The sequence below is a fragment of the Phyllobates terribilis genome, unplaced genomic scaffold (genome assembly GCF_046119375.1).
Source record: "Phyllobates terribilis strain yellow unplaced genomic scaffold, ASM4611937v1 Scaffold_3__8_contigs__length_932513732, whole genome shotgun sequence".
NCBI classification, from domain to species: Eukaryota; Metazoa; Chordata; class Amphibia; order Anura; family Dendrobatidae; genus Phyllobates; species Phyllobates terribilis.
The window spans coordinates 858736304-858755448 of record NW_027362763.1 but is presented as its reverse complement, the minus strand read 5'-3'; the positions used below and the strand labels follow the sequence as shown (position 1 = coordinate 858755448).

The window sequence follows — 19145 nt, the reverse complement described above, 5'->3', positions numbered from 1 at the left end:
GGTGCTTTGCTGGTGACACTGTTGGGGATTTATTTAAAATTGAAGGCATACTGAACCAGCATGGCTACCACAGCATCTTGCAGCGGCATGCTATTCCATCCGGTTTGCGTTTAGTTGGACCATCATTTATTTTTCAACAGGACAATGACCCCAAACACACCTCCAGGCTGTGTAAGGGCTATTTGACCAAGAAGGAGAGTGATGGGGTTCTTTAAACCAGTATTTCTCTAGTGTATAAGGCCCATGGTCAGGTCATGTTTTCAGGACTTCCTTAGGACTGCCCAGGTGATCATTTCATCATCTGAACAATACTAAGGAAATCCTGAAACCATGACGCATTGGTGGGCTTTATAGACTGGAGTTGGGGAACAATGATTTAAACAGTGGAGATCAGAAGTTTCCCTTTTCTTTTGTTTGGGCAGGGTTGCAGCTGTGTATAGTAGTAAAGCAAAACTGAGCATATGGAGTTAACTAGGATTCTGTTAAGTGGGTTTTAGCACCATGACTACGGCACAGTGCAGAAATGGGTGGGTTTCCAAATTTTTTTTTTTTTTTTATGAGTGACTCATCACCAAACTATGTTGCATTTTTAAATCACAACATGCAATAATGGTACATTTTTATATTCGACTTCCCCATTGAAAGTTTTTCTGCCTCTTTCCTCTGAAAATTATCCCCGGTGTGTCTGAAGCTTTTCAGTGTAGGGGAAATAATAGCAAAACTGGTAGGACCATCTCTTCCCTTTCGTTAAACACCAAGTACATAAAAACCATAAGAATAATTCAGGAAGAACTTCATCTGTTAATATCACTAAAAAATGAGCAATCCTATGATGTAACTGTCACAAGACACTGGCCTATTCTTTAATGGAGGGAAGTGAACAGTTCTTCCATGGAATAGATGAGGATGAGCATACCACACCAGACAAGACACAATGTGGCATGTGCACTCAAAATTAACATTTTATTTGCCATTGCATTAAAGGGGTATTCCCATCTCCAAGATTCTATCCCAATGTGTAGTAGGTGTAATAATAATATCAAATACCTCCAATTAGAAATGTGGTATATTTCTTCTGATTCGCTATGTCGCTTACCCCATGTGCAGGGCAGTGCAGTAGTTAGGTATCCATGGTTATGACCACTCATATAGTGATAGTTAGTTGTTTGTGGTAGCAACCATGAATACCTAAGCTACTGCAATGCCCTGCACATGGGGTAAGCGACAAAGCGAATCAGAAGAACTATGCTACAACTGGAGGATGATGATGATAATATTATTATTATTATTATTAATAATATCACACCTACTACATATTGGGATAGGATCTTGAAGATGGGAATACCCCTGATATAGTTAAGAAAAATCAATTCCTACTGACTATTCTCTTCTTATAAGACAGAGTTCATGTGTACTAGCTTTGGTGTACAATACTATACAGCAGAGATCAGACATTGGAGTCAGATAGAAAATCTTTAGAAATCAGCACTGTTTTGTTAAGCAGCATTTAAGCAGGCAAATGATAAATTATTTTATACCTAAATCAACTAGTAGAATGAAAAAGACATTTCCCAATTAAAACCCCATATTTCCTCCAAGCTTCCAAAAGTAATATTGATCAGGACACTGAATCTATCCAGAAATTACTCACCGCCTTTTCCAAAAGGTTAAGAGTTGGTAAGTGCAAGGCTCTGGTGTGAGAAGTCTTCCAGTCCACAGGCATTACATTGCCATAATTGTCCGTTAATGCATTCCAAATTCTTGAAAAAAAAAAAAAAAAAGGAACGTGATTAGAATGATGCGCAACATTTTTCTATGCAACATTTGCCTCTTCATCCAAACCCACTGTAATTCTAGTGATGACAGTGTGGAGCTTTTGTTTCCTGCAGATGACAGAGGCATTTCTGTATAACCGTTTCAATACAGTCTTTTAATTTCCCCAAGTTTAAGTATACAATGTTCTAGCGTTTCAAGAAAAATCTGATTACTGTGGACCCCACAAGAACTGGGTCCCCTGAGCCCCCAATTCCTAAAAGATGATGTGTTGCCAACTAACATTTCCATGCCTGTATATAATAGGCGCCGAATGACATTTTCTTTTGCTTGACATTTGATTGCAAATCCTGTTTACACTGGGCAATGATCAGGATAGAAAGTAAGTGCAGGTGATCATTGCTCCATATAAACAGGAATTCAATGAACATGAGAGAGGAAGGAAGAGAAGCCCAACGCATACCTGTGGCCACTTTAGACAAAATTTCGACATTGCATATTTTATTCATTGCTAGGATTCAAAATGCTGAAGTGCTTGCAGAAACATTTTCGCTGGCTCCAATGTATGTACATAGGAAGAGATGTCAGTCAAGTAGAGCGAGGTGGGAAGAAGCCGGCCAGGGCTGTGTCAGACTAGTCTAGTCTCTCCTTACAGTCCACGGCCGACGCGTCACCTATGTTTCCTCTAAAGCGCTGCATCATTTCAGAGAAATGCATGGAAATGGTGCAGCCATGCTCAGATTCATGATGTACGTGGTATGGAAAGCGTTAATCAACTGACAAGTTCCCTTTAAGCCCAACTTGTAACAGTAAGAAATTGATGTGACAAGATATCAGAACATCTCAGTGGAGGGGGAGCTGGGGGCAGCGCTGTGGCTGGGTATAATCACTGCAAACAATTTGCTGAAGTCTGCACAGCAGAGAAATAATTACATTACAACGAGCCAACAGACGACACTGAGCAATCCTGACTAACGAGCCGCCGCAGCCAGGATGCAGCAAATGGCACCTGTCGCTGGCTGGAAAGCAAGGTGTTAACACACTCCAAGTTACAAACTAATAGCTGGTTAAATAATCAGGTGGCATGTCCCAAAATGTGTTCACATTGTACCCTTCAACACAAGGAGTTGCCCGGGTATACAGACATTTAGCGTCTGCAGAATATTAATTAGGTCTCTTTCATCCCATTGCAGGGTGGTGCAGCCCCTCAAGCAGGCCACAATTCTCCACCTCACAAGCACAAAGCCCCTTTATGTTACAAGTGGCTATCTGTTAAAACTGAATCTAAATTAGTTAAAGGTTTTAAAGCCTCTAGTGGGCAGTGAGGGAAGTGTCCCATTTACACAGTAAGGCTGCGTGCCCACTATGGGTTTTTCAAGCGTTTTTGCGGCGGAATTTCGTGCCTCATGGTCCCCAACGATAATCTGCATGTGCTGTGCACATGCTGCGGAAATTTCCTCTGCAGATTATCATTGCGGAAAAATACGCAGCATGTCCATTAATTTTGCGCACATTTTGAGCACATGCGGATATTAAGAGATTCAATGTGCGGATGGTACCTGGGTCTGGAGAATAGGTGACTCTCCTCCAGACCCAGGTACCATATTTACCTGTTAAAAAAAAGAATTGAAAATAAAAAATAAACATATACTCACCTTCCGATGTCCCCCGGTGTTTTCTCCGGTGCATCTGGTCTGTTGTACGTCTCGCGATGGTCAAAAAGGACCTACGGTGACGTCATTTAGTCATGCGACAGGTTAAAAAAAATAAACCTTACCTATTAACCCCTTTACCCCTGAAGGTGGTTTGCAAGTTAATGACCAAGTAAATGTTTACAATTCTGACCACTGTCACTTTATGAGGTAATTACTCTGGAACGCTTCAACGGATCCCCCTGATTCTGAGACTGTTTTTTCGTGACATATTGTACTTCATGATAGTGGTAAAATTTCTTCAATAATCACTTGCGTTTATTTGTGAAAATCGGAAAACTGGCAAAAAGTTTGAAAATTTTGCAATTTTCAAACTTTGAATTTTCATGCCCTTAAATCAGAGAGATATGTCACACAAAATAGTTAATAAATAACATTTCCCACGTCTACTTTACATCAGCACAATTGAGCAACCAAATTTTTTTTGTATTAGGAAGTTCTAAGAGTTCAAAGTTGACCAGCGATTTCTCATTTTTCCGACAAAATTTACAAAATTTTTTTTGGGACCACATCACATTTGAAGTGACTTGATGACAGAAAATACCCAAAAGTGACACCATTCTAAAAACTGCACTCCTCAAGGTACTCAAAACCACATTCAAGAAGTTTATTAACCCTTCAGGTGCTTCATAGGAATGTGGAAGAAAAAAATGAACATTTAAATTTTTCACAAACATGTTACTTTAGACCCAATTTTTTTTTAATTTCGTAATGGTAACAGGAAAAAAATGGACGCCAAATTTCTCCTGAGCACACAGATATCCCATATGTGGGGAAAAAACACTGTTTGGGCGCACTGCAGGGTTCGGAAGGGAAGGAGCGTTGTGTGACTTTTTGAATGTGAAGTTTATAACAGAGCTGTGAAAAAAAAAAAAAAAAAAACACCAAGCTTTTTCCACAAATCTTTTAGCCCCAATTTTTTTATTTTCACAAGGGTAAGAGGAGAAAATGGACCCCAAAAACTGTTGTGCAATTTCTCCTGAGTAAGCAGATACTCCATATGTGGGGAAAATGCACTGTGCACTTGGCAGGGTCCAAAAGGGAAGGAGCACTGTGTGACTTTTTGAACACAAAATTAGCTGGAATCGAAAGCGGATGCCATGTCGCGTTTGCAGAGCGCCTAAACAGTGGAAATCCCCCACAATGACACCATTTTGGAAACTACACCCCTCAAGGATTTTATCAAGGGGTATAGTGAACATTTTGAACCCAGAGGTTCGATACAGAATTTGTTTACATTAGGTCATCATATTGAATAAGTTGTCATTAGTCTTGAGTTCAAGTGCTCGCTACTTGAGTTTACACTGGGTACGCACCATGTCTTGCAGATGCTCGAGTCTCCACCCCGCATGCTTCACGGTTATTAAACACCCCCCAAAAAAAAAAAAACATGCGGGGGGGATCGCTCGTGCATGGCAGGCAATCCCCGTAAGATTTTTTTGGCTGTCACTCGAGCACCCGATGCAAACTGAAGTAGCGAGCACTTGCACTCAATACTAGTCACAAAATCGTCATCGTTTTTGGTTTTGTTTGTTTCTTTACTTTTGAAAAAAATCCCTGACCCTAGCACAACCCTGACCCTAGCACAACCCTGACCCTAGCACAACCCTGACATTAGCGTTTAATTTTTATGCCGTTTCTCGTGAGGTATAAGTGATTAAACAACTTTATTCTTCGGGTCGGTGCGATTACAGAGATACTAGATTCATATCGGGTTTTTATGATTGACAATCATACACTCAAAACCCCCCCTTTTTTTTTTTGCAAAGACTAGTTTTTGCATCGCCATATTTTGAGAGCTATAATTTTTCCATATTGCGGCCAACAGTCAAGTGACGGCTTGTTTTTTGCGGGACAAGTCGACATTTTTATTGGTGCCATTTTTTAATTGCTTTCTATAACGATTTTTTGGGAGGCAGAATAAACAAAAACCAACAATTCAGGAATTTTTCTTTTTTTTATGCCGTTCTGCGTGTGGTAAAATTGATAAGGCAGCTTTATTCTTTGGGTCAGTACGTTTACAGTGGTACCACATTTATATAGTTTTTTAGTGTTCTGGCGCTTTTACACAAACTATTTTATATAAAAAAGAATTTTTCTTGTATCGCTTTATTCTGAGAGCTATAACTTTTTTATTTTTCGACTGATGGAGCTGTATGGTGGCTTGTTGTTTGCGGGACAAGATGATGTTTTCAGCAGTACCATTTTTAATTACATTCGTCTTTGATTCCATTTTTTGTTTGGTGGTATGATAAAGCATCGGCTTTTGCCTCAAGGGGTTAACTAGTGGGACAGTTTTATAGGTCAGGTCATTCCGGACGCGGCAATACTAAACATGTGTACTTGGCCAATATATGGATTGCAAATTGACCAAAACATGCGTATAATATTTTATATATATATATATATATATATATATATATATATATATATATATATATATATATATATATATATATATATATATATATATATATATATATATATATATATATATATATATATATATATATATATATATATATATATATATATATACACACAGTACAGACCAAAAGTTTGAACACACCTTCTCATTTAAACATTTTTCTGTATTTTCATGACTAGGAAAATTGTACATTCACATTGAAGGCATCAAAACTATGAATTAACACATGTGGAATTATATACTTAACAAAAAAGTGTGAAACAACTGAAAATATGTCTTATATTCTAGGTTCTTCAAAGTAGCCACCTTTTGCTTTGATGACTGCTTTGCACACTCTTGGCATTCTCTTGATGAGCTTCAAGAGGTAGTCACCGGAAATGGTCTTCCAACAATCTTGAAGGAGTTCCCAGAGATGCTTAGCATTTGTTGGCCCTTTTGCCTTCACTCTGCGGTCCAGCTCACCCCAAACCATCTCGATTGGGTTCAGGTCTGGTGACTGTAGAGGCCAGGTCATCTGGCGTAGCACCCCATCACTCTCCTTCTTGGTCAAATAGCCCTTACACAGCCTGGAGGTGTGCTTGGGGTCATTGTCCTGATGAAAAATAAATGATGGTCCAACTAAACGCAAACCGGATGGAATAGCATGCCACTGCAAGATGCTGTGGTAGCCATGCTCGTTCAGTATGCCTTCATTTTTGAATAAATCCAACAGTGTCACCAGCAAAGCACCCCACACCATCACACCTCCTCCTCCATGCTTCACGGTGGGAACCAGGCATGTAGAGTCCATCCGTTCACCTTTTCTGCGTCGCACAAAGACGCGGTGGTTGGAACCAAAGATCTCAAATTTGGACTCATCACACCAAAGCACAGATTTCCAATGGTCTAATGTCCATTACTTGTGTTCTTAAACCAAACAAGTCTCTTCTGCTTGTTGCCTCTCCTTAGCAGTGGTTTCCTAGCAGCTATTTCACCATGAAGGCCTGCTGCACAAAGTCTCCTCTTAACAGTTGTTATAGAGATGTGTCTGCTGCTAGAACTCTGTGTGGCATTGACCTGTGCTCTAATCTGAGCTGCTGTTAACCTGCGATTTCTGAGGCTGGTGACTCAGATAAACTTATCCTCAGAAGCAGAGGTGACTCTTGGTCTTCCTTTCCTGGAGCGGTCCTCATGTGAGCCAGTTTCTTTGTAGCGCTTGCTGGTTTTTGCAAGTGCACTTGGGGACACTTTCAAAGTTTGCCCAATTTTCCGGACTGACTGACCTTCATTTCTTAAAGTAATGATGGCCACTCGTTTTTCTTTACTTAGCTGCTTTTTTTTGTCATAATACAAATTCTAACAGTCTTTTCAGTAGGCCTATCAGCTGTGTATCCACCAGACTTCTGCACAACACAACTGATGGTCCCAACCCCATTTATAAGGCAAGAATTCCCACTTATTAAACCTGACAGGGCACACCTGTGAAGTGAAAACCATTTCCGGTGATTACCTCTTGAAGCTCATCAAGAGAATGCCAAGAGTGTGCAAAGCAGTCATCAAAGCAAAAGGTGGCTACTTTGAAGAACCTAGAATATAAGACATATTTTCAGTTGTTTCACACTTTTTTGTTAAGTATATAATTCCACATGTGTTAATTCATAGTTTTGATGCCTTCAGTGTGAATGTACAATTTTCCTAGTCATGAAAATGCAGAAAAATCTTTAAATGAGAAGGTGTGTTCAAACTTTTGGTCTGTACTATATATATATAGGAGTTTGTATGTTCTCCCTGTGTTTGCGTGGGTTTCCTCCGGGTTCTCCGGTTTCCTCCCACACTCCAAAGACATACTGATGGGGAATCTAGATTGTGAGCCCCGATGGGGACAGCGACGATAATGTATGTAAAGCGCTGCGGAATATGTTAGCGCTATATAAAAATAAAGAATATTATTATTATATTCATACACACACTGTATAAAATATAATATATTTCTTTTACTTTCACACTTTGTCCCACTATGGGACTTTCACTTTTTGAAGGCAGATCGCTTGTATAACATAGAGATGCAGCATCTCTATGCTATGCAGGCTGCAGCCCCTGCACTGAGCACGATCTAGCCATCTTGCTGATGCCTGCTGACCCGGATGTAGCCATGACAAAATCGGGTCACCGTGGCAACTACCGGGACCCGGCAGACAGCGCGGGATGTCGGAAAGGAGGCAAGTAAGCCGCGCTTACTTCCCCTTGCTCCCGGAATGCTGCGATCGACTTTGGTCCCACACCGCTCCTGGCACATAGCACTGGGTGTCAGCTGTGAGAATAAGCCGACACCCGGCGCCGATCGCCCCGCACAACTTGTGTGTGGGTGCGATCCTGTGATGATTAATAGTACGTACCTGGTTCAGTAGGCCCAGGTCAGTACGACGTACTATTACTGATCACGTCAGAAGAGGTTTAATCAGTAAAATGCAGACAGTACATGGATGATATCCATCCACTGGAATTGGCGTATTGGATCCGACACAAAGCACGTGGATTGTAATGGGTCTAACTGATGTGTGAAAGAGCCCCGTTAAAAACTGGACGTTTCTTACAATAGCCTTTAAGGAAACAGAACTAATTGATATTTTTAGAGAAAACATGACCAGCTCTTCACTCACTTCCAGCCGGCATGACCGTGAGGTCCATACCTACAAGGAATCTTTTTTCCGAAAAAAATTGGTCTTCAAAAGACTTTCTATAACAAACAGGTCATTTACTCACCCTTCTGTGTCCATCGCCAGCTGTCTACCGCTGCTCTGGTCTCAGTGCTTTGGCTGCAGCCAGAGCTCAATGGCTCTTCTGATGTAGATGTCACCATTGCAGCCAAAACACAGCACAGAACAGTGGTAGATAACTAAAGCTGGACCCAGGAAGGGTGAGTAACTGCTTTATTAACCCCTTCACACTGAAGCCTGTTTTCACCTTCCTGACTGAGCCAAATTTTACAATTCTGACCAGTGTCACTTTATGAGGCAATAAATCTGGAAAGCTTCAACGTTTTTTGTTTTTTTTTAGGACCACATCACGTTTGAAGTGACTTTGGGGGCCCTATATGACAGAAAATACCTAAAAAAGTTACACCAGTTTAAAAACTCAAAAAGTCATCAAGAAATGTATTAACCCTTTCGGGGCTTCACAGGAATTAAAGCAATGTGGAAGGAAAAAAAAATGAACATTTTAATTTTTTCCCACAAAAATGTTCACTTGGCCCCAAATTTAGCATTTTCACAAGGGTAAAAGGAGAAAATGCACCATACAATTTGTTGTGCAATTTGTGCTTAGTACGCAGATACCCCATATGTGGAGCAAAACTACTATTTGTGCGTATGGCAGGACTTCGAAGAGAAGGAGCGCCATTTGACTTTTGGAGAGCAAAATTGGATGGAATAGATAGGGGACATTTGCCGCATTTGTTCAGCCCCTGATGTGCCTAAACAGTGGAAACCCTCCATAAGTGACCCCATTTTGGAAACTACACCCCTCAAGGAATTTATATAGATATGTGGTGAGCACCTTAAAATCGACAGGTGCTTCACAAAGTTTTACAAAGTTGAGCAATGAAAAAATAAATTTTTCCAGCAAAAATGTTGCTTCAACCCCAAATTTTTCATTTTCACATGGGTAACAGGAGAAAAAGGACCATGCAATTTGTTGTGTAATTTCTCCTCAGTACACAGATACCCTATATGTGGTGAAAAACTACTGTTTGGGTACACGGCAGGGCTCGGAAGGGAAAAAGCGCCAACTGAATTCTGAAGCGCAATTTTGGCTGGAGCCGATTGTGGATGCCATGACACATGTGAAGAGCCCCTTACATGTCAAAACAGCAGAAACCCCCACAAGAGACCCAATTTTGGAAACTACACCTCTTGAGGAATTCATCAAGCAGTGTAGTGAGCATTTTTAACCCCCAGGTGATTCATAGAATTGTATAACATTGGGCTGAGTCAATGGAAAATTACCATTTTTTACACTAGAATGTTACTTTGGCCTCAGATTTTCAGTTTTCAAAAAGGACAACAGGAGCAAATAGACCACAAAATGTTACGGAATGTCTCCCGAGTACGCCAATATGTTGTCAAAAATTACTTTTGGAGGCACAGTGCAAAGCTCAGAAGGGAAGGAGCGCCATATTGTTGTATACATTTTGCGGGAATGGTTTCCAGTTTCCATGTCACATTGGCAGATCCCGGAGGTGCCAGAACAGCAAAAATCCCCCATAAGTGACCTCATTTTACAAACTACACCTCTCAATTAATTAATCTAGGGGTGCAGTGAGCATATTGACACCAGAGGTGTGTCATAGAATTTATTGGGCGGTGAAAAGAATTAAATTACATTTTTACCACAAAAATGTTTTATCCCCAGATTTTAAAATGGTCACATGGGGAAAGGGTAAAAATGGCACCAAAATTTGTCACACAATTTTGCTGAACGTGGCAATAACCCCATATGTGGCTGTACAGTACTGCTTAGCCACATGCGAGACTTGGGAGGAAAAGATCGCTATATGACTCTTAGAGAACAAACTATCGTACAATAGCTTGCGGACTCCATATTATATATCACACACAGAGCCCCTAAGTGCCAGAAGAGCAGAACCCCACCCCGCCACTTCCTCAAGTGACCCCGCTTTGGAAATAATATTTCTCTGAGAATTTATCTACAGCTGCAGTGATGTTTTTGACTCCATGGGTGCTTGCCATAAAAAAACAGTAGGGAATGTTGCTGAGTGAAAATTGCAAATCTATCATTTTATTGTCAGTTAGTTGTAGTACCCATACATTCTGCCCAGCATGTGCTTCTTGAGACATGGACCCCGTAAATTAGGCGGACTCATCGATACAGAAAAGACAAACATGTGGTTTAGGCACACTGTGGAACTTAGAAGGGAGGGGGGGGGGGTTTGGGAGAGCAGAATTCGCTGATTTCTTTTGGAGGGCGAGGAGCTGTTGCGTTTTTCCAGAGCCTTTATGCTACCAGTAACGTGGAAGCCCCCTATATTTCTGTTAACAGATGAGGAACCCGAGTATGGACTTCATTTTTTTGTGGATTGAGTTGACGCTTTTATTGGGCACATTTTACATAACATTTGAGAGAGCACTTAAATCATTGCGATGCAAGTCATCATTTGCATCATTGTGAATCACAATGACGTGATTCAGATGAAACCCCCGATGGATCCATTCATTATGAGGCAGCAGAATTACTCCAGACTCTGTCTGGCCTAATTTTCAGGGGTGTCCTTTTCAGAGGTGCACAAAACTGTGGCTGACCGTGCTTTTGTGCACACTTAAAAAGACAGAACACATTTCAGACGGCGTCCACAGTGTCCCCATATGCCTCATTATAGGGAATCTCCGCCGGGGATTCCGTCTGAATCACATATTTCAGAGATTTACAAGGAAAACCCGGTGTAAGCGCTCAGCGCAGGAGAAATGTGCGCCCAGCCTTACTGCAATCTTTGGGAGGCAGAATGACCAAATCAAGAACAGGTGAAGACTTTTCTTTTCAACTCCTTTGGCATGGTTAAAAAGGTTATTTTTTCATTCAAAATTACTTTTGGGCTATTCCTAGCACTTGTTTTGCCATCCAGATTTTCCTATTGCAAGAGGATTGTGGAGACCACAGCAGTGTTTTTTTTATACTTTCCCTCGTTACATAAGATTTGGTTCAGGTGATCACCTAATCAGAAGCACATTAAGTAGAATGAGGTGGACTTTGATTGAAATTCAACTGACAATGGAATGGAAAATCAGACATGTAGAGATGGGGATTTTTAGAAATTTAGAAAACTGGGCAGTGGTCTCATAACAATATACAGCTCTGGCAAAAATGTGAATTTTTTTTTTTTTTTTTTTTTTAGATTTTCTACAAATATATATTAAACACACACAGTGGAAAATAAGTATTTGATACACTGCCGATTTCGCACGGTTTTCCCATTTACAAAGAATGGAGGGGTCTGTAATTTTTATTGTAGGTACACTTTACCTGTGAGAGACAGAATCTAAAACTCAAAACCAGAAAATAACATTGTATGATTTTTACATATTTCATTCAATAAAATGCAAATTAATTAAGTATTTGATACTATAAAAACAGAACTTAATATTTGGTATAGAAATATTTATTTGCAATTAGAGGTCAGACGTTTCCTGTAGTTCTTGACCAAGTTTGCACACACTGCAGCAGGGATTTTGACCCACTCCTCCATACAGATCTTCTCCAGATCTTTCAGGTTTCGGGGCTGTTGCTGAGCAACATTGAGTTTCAGCTCCCTCCAAAGATTTTCTATTGGGTTCAAGTCTGGAGACTAGCTAGGCCACTCCAGGACCTTGAAATGCATCTTACGGAGCTACTCCTTAGTTGCCCTGGCTGTGTGTTTCAGGTCACTTATGCTGGAAGACCCAGCCACGACCCACCTTCAATCCTCTTACTGAGGGAAAGAGGTTGCTGGCCAGAATCTCACGATACATGACCCCGTCCATCCTCCCTTCAATATGGTGCAGTCGTTCGGTATCCATTCGCTGAAAAACACCCCCAAAGTATGATGTTTCCCCCACCATGCTTCACGGTTGGGACAGTGTTCTTGGGGTTGTACTCATCCTTCTTCCTCCAAACACAGCGAGTATAGTTGATACCAAAATGTTCTATTTTGGTCTTATCTGACCACATGACCTTCTTTCATGCCTCCTCTATCATCCAGATGGCCATTGGTGAACTTCAAATAGGCCAGGACATGTGCTGACGTGAGCAGGGGGACCTCGCATGCCCTGCAGGATTTTAATACATGACGGTGTAGTGTGTTGCTAACGGTAATGTTTGAGACTGTGGTCCCAGGTCTCTTCAGGTATTGACCAGGTCTTCCATAGTTCTGGGCTGATTCTGACCTCTATCAGAATCCTCCTTACCCCACGAGAAGAGATCTTGCATGGAGCCCCAAACCGAGGAAGATTTGACAGTCATCTTGTGGGTCTTCCATTTTCTAATAATTGTGCCAACAGTTGTTGCCTTCTCACCAAGCTGCTTGTCTATTGTCCTGTAGCCCATCCCAGCCTTGTGCAGGTCTACAATTTTGTCCCTAGTTTGCTTAGACAGCTCTTTGGTCTTGGCAATGGTGGAGAAGTTGGAGTGTGATTGATTGTGTGGACAGGTGTCTTTTTTATGGGTAACCAGTTCAAACAGGTGCAATTAATACAAGTAATGAGTGCAGATTAGGAGAGGTTCTTGAAGAAAAACTAACAGGTCTGTGAGGCAGAATTCATGCTGGTTGGTAGGTGATCAAATACTTATTCCATGCAGTAAAATATACAGTATTTTGCGGATTATAAGACGCACCGGTTTATAAGACGCACCCCAAATTTTGGCGAGGAAAATAGGGAAGAATTTTTTTTTTTTGTTTTTAAATAAAATTTACATATTATAATCAGCTTATGGGGGGGGCGGCGCGTTGATAGAAAGGGACCCCAGGGTTGCCGCTGCCTGAGGCAGCAGATGCTGCGGGGTCTCGGAGATGCTGTGTGGTCAGGACAGGGTGTTCGGAGGTGGCTGCGGGCCCCATGCTGTCTGCCAAGTTCTGCGCTGGAGGTGTCCAGTGGTGCGGGGGCTCCGCCAACATCTTGAGGCAGCCGGAGCCCCGCATCTTCCATGCGGTCCTATGCGATGGACTCTGGGAAAATGGCAGCTGGAGGCAGCGCATGCTCAGATTGAGGTCTTAGTGTCTCCGGCACCATGTCCGCATCTCGGGCACCCAGCAGCATATCTGGGACTCGCTCCACCGCAGCCGGTAAGGTGATTTTGCTTTCTAAGATGCACCCCTATTTTATTTGGGGGGAAAAAGTGAGTCTTATAAAGCAAAACATACAGTAATTTAATTATTTAAAAATCATACAATGTGGTTTTCTGGATTTTTTTTTCCAAGATCCTGTCTCTCACAGTTGAAGTGTACCTACGATAAAAATTAGACCTCTCCATTCTGTATAGGTGGGAAAACTTGCAAAATTGGCAGTGTATCAAATACTTATTTTCCCATACGTGTAAATATAAATATACATACACAGTGGTATGAAAGTGTTTGCCCCCTTCCTGATTTCTTTTTCTTTTGCATGTTTGTCACACAAATGTTAAAACAAGTTTAAATATTAGACAACGATAACACAAGTCAACAAAAAACGCAGTTTTTAAATGAAGGTCTTTATTATTAAGGGATAAACAAATCCAAACCTACAGGGCCCTGTGAGAAAAAGGGATTGTCCCCTAAACCTAATAACCACCCTTAGCAGCAACAACTGCAATCAAGTGTTTGCGATAACTGGCAATGAGTCTTTTACAACGCTCTAGAGGAATTTTATTCCACTCATTTTTGCAAAACTGTTGTAATTCAGCCACATTGGAGGGTTTCCGAGCATGAACCACCTTTTTAAGGCCATGCCACAGCATCTCAATCGGATTAAGGTCAGGACTTTGACTAGGCCACTCCAAAGTCTTTATTTTAAGCCATTCAGAGGTAGACTTGCTGGTGTGTTTTGGATTATTGTCATGTTGCATAACTCAAGTGCACTTCAGCTTGAGGTCAAGATGGCTGGATATTCTCCTCAGGATTTTTTGGTAGACAGCAGAATTCATGGTCCCATTTACCACAGCAAGTCTTCCAAGTCCTGAAGCAGCAAAACAGCCCCAGACCATCACCATATTTTACTCTTGGTAGGATGTTCTTTTTCTGAAATGCTGTGTTAATTCTACGCCAGATGTAATGGGACATACACCTTCAAAAAGTTCAACTTTTGTCTTGTCAGTCCACAGAGTATTCTCCCAAAAGTCTTAGTAATCATCAAGATGTTTTCTGGCAAAACAGACGAGCCTTTATGTTCTTTTTGCTCAGCAGTGGTTTTCATCTCGGAACTCTGCCATGCATGCCCAGTCTATTTCTTATGGTGGAGTCATGCACACTGACCTTACCTGAGACAAGTGAGGCCTGTAGTTTTTTGGATGTTGTTGTGGGGTCTTTTGTGACCTGTTGGATGATTCATCACTACACTCTTGGGGTAATTTTGGTCGGCCGGACACTCCTGGGAAGGTTCACCGCTGTTCCATGTTTTCGCCATTTGTGGCTAATGGCTCTCACTGTGGTTTGCTGGAGTCCCAAAGCTTTAGAAATGGCTTTATATCCTTTTCCAGACTGATAGAAACAAATTAATTGAGAACCCATTTGTTCCTGAATTTCTTTGGATCACAGCATGATGTCTAGCTTTTGAGGATCTTTTGGTCTACTTCACTTTGTCAGGCAGGTCATATTTAAGTGATTTCTTGATTGAGAACAGGTGTGGCAGAAATCAGGCCTGTGTGTGGCTAGGGAAATTGAACTTTGCTTCCCAAAGATGTGATAAGCCACAGTTAAAACATAAATTAAGGGGTGCAATCACTCTTTCACACAGGGCCCTGTAGGTTTTGATTTCTTTTTCCCTTAATAATAAAGACCTTCACTTAAAAACTGCATTTTGTGTTTACTTGTGTTATCTTTGTCTAATATTTAAATTTGTCTTGTGATCTGAAACATTTAAATGTGACAAACATGCAAAAGAATAAGAAATCAGGAAGGGGGCAAACACTTTTTCATACCACTCACTGTATACACATCACATTGAAATCACCCCCTTTATATCTTCATTCAAAAAGATAAAATAATGTATCACGTCTAAGTTTGATCAAAATCTAAATCTGAACTATGCCGAAAAAAATACATATACACACTTTCAGAATTGTACTGAACTAGAGAATCATAATGCCATGTAATATTTACAGCATGATTGAGTAAAAAAAAAAAAAAAAAAAAAAACAATAGTGGAATCTAGACTTTTTCTCTCTCCCCACCATTTCACTGTACTTGGATTTTTTCCTGTTTTTCAGTATTTTATAAGGTAAAATGAATGGTGTCTTTGAAAACCAGGCTGTGGAGGCGGTAAGCCAAATCACTGACTCAGACTCCACAGCCCTGCCTCACTACTCAGCGTGTACATAAAGTGCAGCACAGATTCATCTCACTGCCTCACTACTGAGCGTGTACATAAAGTGCAGCACAGATTCATCTCACTGCCTCACTACTGAGCGTGTACATAAAGTACAGCACAGATTCATCTCACTGACTCACTACTGAGCGTGTACATAAAGTGCAGCACAGATTCATCTCACTGCCTCACTACTGAGCGTGTACATAAAGTGCAGCACAGATTCATCTCACTGCCTCACTACTGAGCGTGTACAAAGTGCAGCACAGATTCATCTCACTGCCTCACTACTGAGTGTGTACATAAAGTGCAGCACAGATTCATCTCACTGCCTCACTACTGAGCGTGTACATAAAGTGCAGCACAGATTCATCTCACTGCCTCACTACTGAGCGTGTACATAAAGTGCAGCACAGATTCATCTCACTGCCTCACTACTGAGCGTGTACATAAAGTGCAGCACAGATTCATCTCACTGCCTCACTACTGAGCGTGTACAAAGTGCAGCACAGATTCATCTCACTGCCTCACTACTGAGCGTGTACATAAAGTGCAGCACAGATTCATCTCACTGCCTCACTACTGAGCGTGTACATAAAGTGCAGCACAGATTCATCTCACTGCCTCACTACTGAGCGTGTACATAAAGTGCAGCACAGATTCATCTCACTGCCTCACTACTGAGCGTGTACATAAAGTGCAGCACAGATTCATCTCACTACTGAGCATGTACATAAAGTGCAGCACAGATTCAGCTCAACTAAAAGCCCAGATCCTTAGATCAGGAACAGAACAGACATTTATAGGACATTTCATAACTTTCCCAAATTCTTATGAAAACATTTACAGCACATTCTGCATTGTACTACTGTACCCAATTTATTATATATTTTAGGAGTCAGAGCCGGTCCACTTTATACCAGCTCAAACTCCACAGTCCTGTTGAAAACTACAGTTCAGCCCACAAAAAACAAGCCCTCATACAGCTATCTAAATGGAAAAAATAAATAAAAAGTTGTGACTCTTGGGAAAAAACAAAAAAACAAAATTACATGGAGTTAACAAAAGAGTGCAAAAAAAACAAAAAACCTAAAACACCAGATCTTGAAAATATTGAATATTAAATTATAAGAATTCTAAACTGTGCATTTTGTGCAAGGAAATTCACAAGTAAAAGGTCTTCTAGCAATGCTTTCTGACCAAACTGGATTAGTGAAATTTACATTACAAGAAACGTATGGTGTAGCCGGCCGGAGCCACCAATATTAAAAGATGCCCTATTGGACCCTGTATGATAGGAAAAGGTCATGTCTCTCCCACAGGCAAAATCAATATGACCGCAATTCCCAGCATTGCCATTCAGCAGCGATATAACTATCACGGAAGAGGAGAAATCAATGAGATCAGCAAACACCTCTGTCAGCAGCCGGCTTCTGCAGTACGGATATGGAAAGCAGCACTGCACCAAGCAGGAGGGAAGCAAGCATGGTAGGGAGGGATGAGTGATATCAGGACTATTATTTCTAATCCTATTCTCTTAACAAAGTCTCCTCTGGAACGTTACATTACAGAGGGGGCCGCTAAATGCATTATAACAATAGAGCAAAAGTAGAAAGCTGCATTTACAGTGCAAGATTATCATGAAACAGCGCTCCTAGGAACACTCACAATAACCAGTCTAAAACAGGCTGCCGATCACCTGATGAGCAAGCAAAATAATCTTTTGGTTTTCACAAAGGATCATCCTGCGTAAACAAAACACGTGCGGTCAAGAAAAATGGCAACCTACACACACTAAATCTATTACTGATCATTCAGTGAGCATCATTAAATACGGTCACAGCCTGTGTAAACAGGATAATAAAAGTGCATTTATATCAGAACACACTCATTTGGAGTATAGATGATTGCAGTGAAATGGACAGCACTTATCTGAACAATCTCCTGTCTCAGGAATATCTCCAGAGTTAGTGAGACACAGGACCTGAGCCTTTAACTGCCATCATCAGTACACAAATGAGTACATTATGGCATCAATGTAGCTGAATGCAGGCAAATGGGCTGGAGAAAAGCTGGGGTTTAGAAGCTAGTTAGATGCAATTTTTTTCTTTTTTTGACAAATCCCCTAATAAAGTAAGTTTAATAATGTTGGACAAAACTATAAAACTATAGTTAAATAGAGTAATTAATCATTTATTACATATAAGTCCACAATAACAGCACACATGAGATCACCCACTTGTTCTAACAGGAAAAAGGTTAAGCAGTTCTTTCCCTGCTCTGGTTTTATTCTGAATGAATTAGAGTTACAAGAGAGATCACTCCCCAAAATAAAAGTAACAGCAGAAAAAAAAAAGGCGGCAGGAAGCAGAATGGTGACACGGTGGATTTCTGAAGGGGGGGGGGGGGATAAAAAAAAAAAAATAAAAAAACAGTGGCTCCAATTCTACCTTTACACTGTGCCACCATAGCAGCACAGATGACAAATTCCAACGCCTTAAAGAAGGACAAGAGCAAGCACAACTTTTCTGCCAAAAGCCAAATCCTGACCAGCATAAACATCTAGCTTGGTTGTAATGCTGCAGGAAGGTGAGGACAGGACAAGTGCAACTCTCCAAATCTGGTCTAAGAAAGCAGAAGATCTCCCCAGACAAGGAAACAAAAACCTCTTAAGTGGAGTACGCCTCAAGACCAACAGGAGGAGATTCTCCTATAACTGCATAGGCTTCACATATAGCTAAAGTCGGCCATTTAGAAATGGATGATTTAGACACTTTGTCCTTAATTTTCTTCAGTGTAAAAAAAAAAAAAAAAAATGTATTAGCCTTCCTCAAATACCTAGTGACTGACAGGCAAGTTAAAATACATCTTCCAACATCCGTAGTGTAGAACTTCTTTACTAGCTTCGGAATGAAAAAATAATATCCTAAGAATTATGAAAGTTATACAGTACAGACCAAAACTTTGGACACCTTCTCATTTAAAGATTTTTCTGTATTTTCATGACTATGAAAATTGTACATTCACACTGAAGGCATCAAAACTATGAATTAACACATGTGGAATTATATACTTAACAAAAAAGTGTGAAACAACTGAAAATATGTCTTATATTCTAGGTTCTTCAAAGTAGCCACCTTTTGCTTTGATGACTGCTTTGCACACTCTTGGCATTCTCTTGATGAGCTTCAAGAGGTAGTCACC

General features: G+C 40.8%; 1 protein-coding gene across 4 annotated transcripts in view; it reads right to left on the bottom strand.

The window, feature by feature from the left end:
• The window catches only part of FEZ2 (fasciculation and elongation protein zeta 2), a 68102-nt gene that overhangs the window by 34778 nt on the left and 14179 nt on the right, over positions 1-19145 (bottom strand). For all 4 annotated transcript variants that reach the window (XR_012318099.1, XM_073672560.1, XM_073672559.1 and 1 more), the window contains exon 2: positions 1652-1760. Coding sequence is in view for 3 of the 4 variants with exons in the window: in XM_073672560.1 (XP_073528661.1) it covers positions 1652-1760 (109 nt within the window). In the remaining variant the exon portion in view is untranslated. The remainder of the gene's footprint in view (positions 1-1651; positions 1761-19145) is intronic.